This window comes from Pristiophorus japonicus, chromosome 3 (genome assembly GCF_044704955.1).
Source record: "Pristiophorus japonicus isolate sPriJap1 chromosome 3, sPriJap1.hap1, whole genome shotgun sequence".
Classification (NCBI taxonomy): domain Eukaryota; kingdom Metazoa; phylum Chordata; class Chondrichthyes; family Pristiophoridae; genus Pristiophorus; species Pristiophorus japonicus.
In genome coordinates, this window is record NC_091979.1 from 304,195,006 (window position 1) to 304,204,315 (window position 9,310).

The window sequence follows — 9,310 nt, forward strand, 5'->3', positions numbered from 1 at the left end:
AGCTGCAATGCTATCCTAATACCTTGTGAGCAATGCCACGGGAGATCGACTGGTAAGAATATAGAAAAGATGTGTGGAAAAGACCGGGAAATAAGATTAGAACTTTTATGATTGAGGTGGATAGATTTTTGTTTATAAGGGTATCCAGGGATATGGAGAAATGTAGTCGAGGTACAGATCATCCATGATCTAATTGAATGGCGGAGCAGGCTCGAGGGGCTGAATGGCCTACTCCTGCTCCTATATTCCTAGATAGCTGCAGTTGAAGGGTATGCAGTAGCACAGGCACGATGGGCAGAATGACCACCTTTTGTGCTGTAATTGCTATAATTCTGCTTTTACTCATTAAACCAACAAATTAGGGAGCAGAACTAACTTCCTGAGCAATTTTATCTTTATTTTCATTGCACCAAAAACCTGTAACAATGTAATTCAATTTACAGCTTTCTACGGGCAGGTCATTCTAAAAAAAACCTCTTTAAATTCTTTAAGTTCCGGTTTCTGTTCGCTGAAAGTAATTCCTTGCTCTGTAAATGCTATGATACTGCAACTTTCCCAGATTCCCATTAAAAGAGAGGTCTGTTTTAATTCCCTTTTCTTTTTTTTTCTTTAAATTCCAGTAATGGCTGTGTTTTAACTTTCAGGCCAGTGGAAGCATTGTTGCAAAGAGCTTATGAAAATTGAGATTATGTCACCACGGAAACCACCTTTATTCCTCACAAAACAAGCAACTTCAGTCTACCACGATATGAGTAAGTGGTCCTGGCCTTTCTAAATGGGGCCTTGTTATAAAAGAATCATTGTTTGGAATTCAAATAGTTCCCCTATATAAAACAAAAATGCTACTCCACGCATAATTTGGAGCTGCATGATTTAACCAGCAATGATGGCATCTGGTGAAGTGAATTTTAATATGGGTCAGGTTACTAAAATCTATGACTGGAAACTGCTGGGAAATGTCAGCGTTTTGAATACATTTCATGGATTTGTACATTGCTCACAGTTTTATTAATATTTTCTGTGTACAACTGTTTTGTGTTTCATTTTATTGCCTGTCTGTCAAATGCAAATTGTACTTCATTGTAACTTTGTATGCTACATTGTTCTTTAACTCCTTATTTGTCCGCAGTATTCTTTTAGATTATGTTCTTCATTCCCCAGCTCCAAGCCAAGCACAAAAATGATATTTGCCACAGTTCTCCCTTTTTTTCCCCCCCGTAAAACTCCGGTCTAACACACTTCATATTTCTACAGGTTGCTTATGTCTCATTTGTACTGGGATTTCGACAAATGACTAAAACGAGAAATGGGGCAGCTGCTTTTATTGATTTCTGTGCTATTCAGGGATCTGATCACCGATTCTCTCTTCCCTGATCCTGCCTGCTTCTGATTAATTGGCAGAGGTTTTTAATTTAAGAGCACAACTACAAATTGTCAGGTGACTTGCAGGGTCGGTGGGACAGGGTGGGGATTTTAACTGGGGTGGAATTGCAAACCCGTTCTTCTTAAAGGGGTTTCTGGTTTTGTTACATAGGAAGTCTCTCCTTCTCTTGCAGTGACACCGTGTGTGGAGGGTTAAAACACCAGCAACTTATGTAACTGAATCGAGTTATTCACGGCCAGAATATTTACAACAATTTACAACAATTTCCTTACTTTTAGAGAAAGGCATAAAAAAATAACAAGCTATGTGGAATTTGGGTGCTGTACAGTATGGTATTAGGACAGGTGACCTAAAGCTTGGTCAAAGAGATAGGTTTTAAGGAGTGCCTTAACAGAGGAGAGAGAGGCAGACAGGTTTAGGGCTGAAATTCCAGTACTTGGGCCCTAGGCAATGGTGGAGTGATGAAAATCCAGGATGCGCAAGAGGCCAGAATTGGAGCACATATTTGATTATAACACACTGTGGGAGATCGGGTGGTGCTTCAGACAGCTCTGTGCCCAATGTGTCTATATAAAGGCCTCTGAAGGAACCTAGATTCTATTCTCTACATCAGTCCTCAATTACATTGACTTCTGTCTTGTACACTGTGCGCTTCCGACTCTGGATGAGATAATGGTGACAATTGACATTCTGACTGATCTATTTGTGGATGCTTTTATATAGATTTCGCTATATGACTAAATCTTATGTTCCTAAATATGCTTACAGTCCAGCAGATTTTTGCATACTCTTCCCTTAATCAAAGTCAGCCCCGCCAATAATCGGACTTTCCGTATTCAAGTAGGAAGTTAAGGGAAGATCATGTTTGACTAACCTGATTTGAGTTTTTTGAGGAGGTAACCAAGAGTGTCGATGAGGGTAGTGCGTACGATAGAGTATATATGGACTTTAGCAAAGCTTTTGATGAGGTCCCACATGGTAGACTGATCACGAAGGTTAAAGCCCATGGGATCCAGGGCCAAGTGGCAAGTTGGATCCAAAATTGGCTTGGAGGTAGGAAGCAAAGGGTAATGATTATTGATGTTTTTGTGACTGGAAGGATGTTTCCAGTGGGGTCCCGCAGGGCTCAGTACTGGGTCCCTTGCTTTTTATGGTATATATCAACGATTTTGATTTGAATATAGGGAGTATGATTAAGAAGTTTGCAGATGACACTAAAATTGGCTGTGTGGTTGATAATGAAGAGGAAAGTAATGGGCTGCAGGAGGATATCAATCTACTGGTCAGGTGAGCAGAGCAGTGGCAAATGGAATTTAATTCAGAGAAGTGTGAGGTGATGCACTTTGGGAGGGCTAATAAGGAAAGGATATACACATTAAGCGGTAGGCCACTTAATAGTGTAGATGAACAAAGGGACCTTGGAGTGCTTGTCCACAGATCCCTGAAAGTAGCAGGCCAGGTGGATAAAGTGGTTAAGAAGGCAAACAGAATGCTTGCCTTTATTGGCTGAGGCATAGAATATTAGGGCAGGGAGGTTATGCTTAAATTGTATAATACTTTGGTTAGGCCACGGCTGGAGTACTGCCTGCAGTTCTGGTCGCCGTATTATAGGAAGAACATGATTGCACTTGAGAGGGTGCAGAGGAGATTTACTAGAATGCTGCCTGGAATGGAGAATCTTAGTTATGAGGACAGATTGGATAGGCTGGGTTTGTTCTCATTGGAACAGAGGAGGTTGAGAGGAGACCTCATTGAGGTGTACAAAATATTGAGCGGCCTGGACATAGTGGATAGTAAAGGCCTATTTAAATTGGTGGAGAGGTCTATTACGAGGGGGCATAGTTTTAAGGTGGTTGGTGGAAGGTTTAGAGGGGATTTGAGGGTGGGCTTCTTTATGCAGAGGGTTGTGGGGATCTGGAACTCACTATCTGGAAGAGTGGTGGATGCAGAAACCCTCACCACATTTAAGAGATGATTGGATGGGCACTTAAAGTGCAGTAACCTGCAGGGTTACGGACCTAGAGCTGGTAATTGGGATTAGACTGGATGACCTTTTGTTGGACGGCGCAAATATAATGGTAAGTACTGCAGGGAATAGAATACGGCCAGGGTGATCTCCTGGACTAGTTTCGATCGCCTGGATAGGTCGGAGAGGAATTTTCCCAGATTTATTTTCCCCAAATTGGCCTGGATTTTTATCTGGTTTTTGCCTCTCCCAGGAGATCACATGGCTCCGGTTGAGGTGGAGTGTAGAATGTTTCAGTGTAAGGGGTGTCGTGTCGAATGTTTCAGTATAAGGGGTGTCGCAGTTGTGTGGGGCGAACTGGTTGGGCTGGGTGCTCTTTACCTGTCCGCCATTGTTCATTGTTCATCGGTTTATATGTAACCTTCAGGGCTATTGCCAGAGGGCCGTGCGGCTCTTTGTTGGCCAGCGTGGACACGATGGGCCGAAATGGCTGTAACTTTCTATGTTTCTATGAAGTGGTATTTGTTTGTAAAAGTACTGCAGCAGCCAGGGCTGTTATTTACACACTCCACACTGGGTGGTGCTGTATGCCATTGGTTAATGCCACATGCTCTTAGCAGGTCCAGATGTCGTGAAGGGCAGTTAATGTTTGCAATCATTTTTGAAATTACAATTTACATTATTAATAAAACATACTTGTAATGATATTTCTCACATACGGTGCCTATCTAAAAGGCCATTGTGAGCACTTTAATGGTTTATACAGTCATTTGGAAGGCTTTGAGGAAAAACAATACACTGAAATCACTGGGCACAGTGAATAATCCACATCTTCCTGCAGCTGTTACCATATATGGTCTGATTCCCACCATGGGATATTTAATGTTGTGCAGCAGCTAATCACAATTCCCAGCATTGCTGGTGAGTCACAAAGTGTGCACACTCAGTGATTCAGGTAAAGCTGTTGAACCAAGAGGAAATGAAACGTCAAAAGCATACTTTCACAACTTGTTGTGACCACATACTCGAATACTTATTGAAAGTTATTTCACACAGTTCATGCCATTTCTGCCATACTTGCTAATTTCTCAATAGTTCTGGAAATCCGATCATGAAACTCTTTGGGGGAGAAATTCGCATGGTTTTTGACTGCCGTTAATGCCTCTAGGGGGGGTTGCTAACGAGGCACGAACCATTTCACATCGAGGGGGGGGGGAGGCGCTACCGGCTCCCGAGAAATTGCACGGAAGTTAGCGGAGATGCGAAACCAGGCCGCTGCGCCTCTGGTGGTGATGTCATCGCCGTGCGCAGCGCCCCGTTTTCGTCCCACAGCAGAACTTGAGCAGCGTCCCGTGAGGCTGCCGCGGGTGATGTCAGCGCCAGTTCGTGGGGCACGAAGCGGGCTGCACTCCGCTCGCGGGGCGACATTTAAAGGGGAGGTGCGCAGCGCTATTTTGCTGGTCCGACCTCTGTGTTGATTTTTGCTGGGTCCGTGCAGCCTGGCTCTCCGTTTCAATGTCGGGCCGCAGCCATGGCACCCTGCATTTCCGGTGGCCCAGTGTCGGCCCCTGAAAACCCTGCAGAGCTCGCAGCGTGACCTTCCCTTTAACCGAAGGGGAGAGCCCTGGAATTGAGTCAGTGCTACATATCATAGCGCTCCAACATTTGCCTGATCGCGCCCCCCCAATCCGGCCCCGACAGGAAGTGCCCGACCTTGTGCTCCACTTCCTCTCGGGGGGGGGGGGGGGGGGGAGCACAATTTTGCTTCCGGGGCGGGACTTGTGCAGAATGTCCGGCCTCACAAGCTTACCGCCCCCAAACGGGGCGCTATGCAATATTGGCCCTTTAAGATCTTAGAGAGGCTTAAAATGGTGACATCTGCAGAATATGAACAGATATAAAAATTAAAATGAACTAGCTGACCAGACCTAAAGCTGCTTGTGGATAAGAGTAGAAAAATAAAAAAAATTTCCCCCGTTTCTCTTCACCCCACTCCCTCCCTCTTTCATTCCCTCTCTCTTCCCCTCTTTCAATCTCCCCCTACTCTGTCCACCACTTCCTCTCTGTGCCCGTTCCCCTCCCCCCCACCTCATCCCAACCTTTTCTTTAACAGGTCTACAGTGCAAAGAATTATTTTGGGGGGGGCAAGGGGAGAACTGTTGGCACTGAGCCACAAGTGAATTGGGACTTCATCCCACCACTGGTAAACGGCACCATAATCAGCTGCGCTTCATATTTTACAGACATCGAATCTCCGCTGAAGGACGAGAGTCTGATGAACATTATCCGTAGTAGAATCCAGGAGACGGATGGAGAGTTCCTACTGGGTCAGCAGAAGGAGTCCGACCGCCATCACTGGGCAGCTCTGTTTGACGGTGCCCACAACATAGTCATCCAGAAGAACGTACTGACACCGGATGGGACGAGTGTGCCAGCCCCAGCGTCGCCGGGGAGAGCCAAGAAGAGGCCGGCTCCTGCTCCGCCGGCGGGGAAGCGGCCATACCAGCCAGGGGAACCCCGCCCGGACAGGGTCCAGAATGAGAACTCCCGGAGAGCCTCGCCTTCCTCCGGCAGAGGGTCTGAACTGCCCTCCGCACTGGACCGTGCACCAGCACTGCCTTCTCCAGAGCACCGGCTGGCTAGCCAGGGCCCGGGGCAAGAACCGGCTCAGGCAGCCGCCAGTCCTGTACCCGCTCCTCGTCAGAATATATCCATCAGGGCCAAGCTTGACCCCAGAACCTGGATTCCGTCTCAAGTGTCGGACATTTAGAGATGAACACCTAACAGATGGAAACTGTGGCAAATGCAGATACCTGTAGTTCTTCTTTTGTAGTTTTAAAAAGTGTTTCTTTTGGATTTCTTGGGTAAACATAACGGTTTGGGCTTAATGTGCCCCTTCAAGGACCAGTCCTCAGCCTGAATTATTGATTGATTTTGTGAATATTTTTGCCACAGAATTATGGGTACTATACTTTCAAAATCTGTCCCAGCAATTTTAGCAAAACTCTCAGCAACTTTTACCCAGTAAAATAATTCCACCAGGGAATTTTTGTCCACCTTTATTTTCTCATCCTAACTTTTGAAATGAGCAAAACGTTTGTCGCAGTGAAAATAGTGCAGTAAAAATAGCGTTAAACTGGATTCCGAATAGTGCGAAGGAGAACAAATTCAAATAGTTGATTTGTTTTCTTAATATTTCTATGTTGACTGAAGGACGTTAGTCGTTAGTGTAGCAATAGAGGAAATTGTATTTTGTCTCGATTTAATTTTCTGAAAGTACCGGCAGCTCCTGTGATCCCAGATTTCTTGAGTCTGTTGTGTTTATTTTTAAGTTCAGGGCACAGTTATTAAAGTAATAAAGCAACTCAGAAGGCAGGAGCAGTTGTATTATGATTATTAATCTACAACTAAAAGAAGTTTAAATGAATATTTTACAAAATTACTTCTCCTCGATCCCTCCCAATTCTTTCTTCTATTTCCAATGTGCCCTAACCCAACTCTTTTGAAAGAAAGACTTGAATTGCTACAATGCCTTTCCTGTCCTCCGGATGTCCCAAAGTGCTTTACAGTCAATGAAATACTAAGTGCAGTCACTGTTGTAATGTGGGAAAATGCAACAGCCAATTCGCACACAGCATGCTCCCACAAACAGCAATGTGATGATGACCAGATAATCTGTTATTAGTGATGCTGATTGAGGGATAAATATTTGCCAGGACACTGGGGAGAACTCCCCCACTCTTCTTCGAAATAGTGCCACGGGGTCTTCTACATCCATCTGAGAGAGCAGACGTTTAATGTTTAACATTGGTTTAACGTCTCATCCGAAAGACGGCACCTCCAACAGTGCAACGCTCCCTCTGCACTGCACTGGGAGTGTCGGCCTGGATTTTTATGCTCAAGTCTCTGGAGTGGGACTTGAACCCACGACCTTCTGACTCACAACGAGAGCGCTACTCCTTGAGCCATGTCTGACAGCTACACCCGTTTGTATCATCATCATCATCATCATCATAGGTGGTCCCTCAAACGAGGATGACTTACTTCCACACCAAAAGGGATGAGTTCACAAATGTTTCAATGAAGGACCGATATTCCAGTCCTGAACTCCAATTGAGGGGGTGGAAGATGCCTGTGCGAGGATTTTTTTTAACATGTGGCAGTTGCACACCAGCCACCACAGGCTTGACCGAGCTCGGCCTTTATCCAGTGGCAAGGGTTAAGCAGGACGACTGGAGACCTGCTCTGCTGCACAGACCTAGTGCACACGTGCACACACACACATCACAGTGTGGGCTGGCCCGTGCTGCCCCTGGGCCCTCGGCTCTTCTAGCCCCCTTACACTCATTTGCCGCACCTCCGCCACAAACATTCGCACCGCTACCACGATCTCTTGTCGCTCCTCTGCCACAAACATTCGCCGCATCTCCGCCATGATCTCTCACCGCTCCTCCGCCACAAAACATTCGCTGCACCTCTGCCACGATCTCTTGCCGCTCATCCGCACCGACCTTCCCGCTCCTTCACTGCACCTGGGTCCCACCAATGTTCCTGCCCACACTCCAAACAGCGACCTGGGTTTTGATTGTCACCCAGTCGCCCACCTCAAAATCATCCACAACTTGGAACGGCTCGCGCTGGAAGTTGTAGTGGTATGCTCTTTTTATAGGAGGTTTAGAGGGGATATGAGGGGAATTTTTTCCACTGCCTGAAAGAGTGGTAGAGGCTCAAATCCTCACCACATTTAAAAAGTACTTGGATATGCACTTGAAGTGCCGTAACCTACAAGGCTATGGTCCAAGAGCTGGAAAGTGGGATTAGGCTGGATAGATCTTTGTCAGCCGGCACAGACACGATGGGCTGAAATGAATGAATGAATGACTTATATTTATATAGCGCCTTTCACGACCACCGGATGTCTCAAAGTGCTTTACAGCCAATGAAGTATCTTTTGAAGTGTAGTCACTGTTGTAATGTAGGGAATGGTCTCCTTGCGTGTAAATTTCTATGATTCAATTTGCCCGCCTTCTCCGTTCTCCCACTGTTTAATTCCCAATCCTTTTATCTCATTGGTTAAGGGGATACCCTGCTCACTCAGGTCCCGGTTGCATGATTCTCTCGCGGCTGTGTTAGTAGCTCACTCAGCAACTTTCTGGGCAAGTTTTCTGGAGTGGAAGGCTGCCGGGGCAAGTCTAACGAACGGCAATGATTATTTCTTTATAACAGTAATCCAGATTCACAGTGGTTAAACATAGAAGCCTATTTTTTTGAATGTGGCTGTCTAGATCCCACATCAGATTCGAGCTTGTCAAACTGAAACAATTTACTCTAAAAATATAGTAAACTTCAGAACTTGAACTGTTACGAGTAACAATTGTTGCTGTTAAGTGTCTGAAAAGATATATAGAAATTTGCTGATGCTAAATTAGGGGGCGTAACGAACATGATGATAGATGCAGGAGACATGGGGCAGTGGGCAAATGCAGATATATTCGGCAAATGCAGTTCAACATAAATAAATGTGAATTAGCACATTTTGGGAAAAATGCTGCCTCTGTGCCTCTGGATTAGGGAAGGATCCGGAGCGACAACCCAGATATTCCTCCCTGGACCAGAGGCACTGCGGGAGTGTGACATTTCAGGCTGTGAGAGGGGATGGGATCAGATTTGACCGGCATGTCATGCTCCCACAGTCGAATAGCCCACCGTCGGCGGTGGTGGAACTGTAACCCGGTGAGGAGAACAATTGACAGAGAAGATTGGCAGGTTAAAACACTGGATAAAGGCCGAGCTCTGTCTAGCCATATGATGGCTGATGTGCAACAGTCACCACATGTTTAAAAAAAAATCCACGCACAGGCATCTTCCACCCATTCAATTGGAGTTCAGGACTGGAATATCGGGTCCTTCATTGAAACATCTGTGAACTCATGTGGAAGCAAGTCATCCTCGTTCGAGGG

The 9,310-nt window shown here is 45.7% G+C and overlaps 1 protein-coding gene across 2 annotated transcripts in view; it reads left to right on the plus strand.

Annotated features, from left to right (window-relative positions):
* The window catches only part of rtkn2 (rhotekin 2), a 47,635-nt gene extending 40,203 nt beyond the window's left edge, over positions 1–7,432 (plus strand). For both annotated transcript variants that reach the window (XM_070876849.1, XM_070876850.1), the window contains 2 exons: positions 645–752; positions 5,594–7,432. In XM_070876849.1, the coding sequence (XP_070732950.1) occupies positions 645–752; positions 5,594–6,120 (635 nt within the window). In that variant the 3' untranslated portion in view covers positions 6,121–7,432. The remainder of the gene's footprint in view (positions 1–644; positions 753–5,593) is intronic.
* Positions 7,433–9,310: the final 1,878 nt, after the last annotated feature.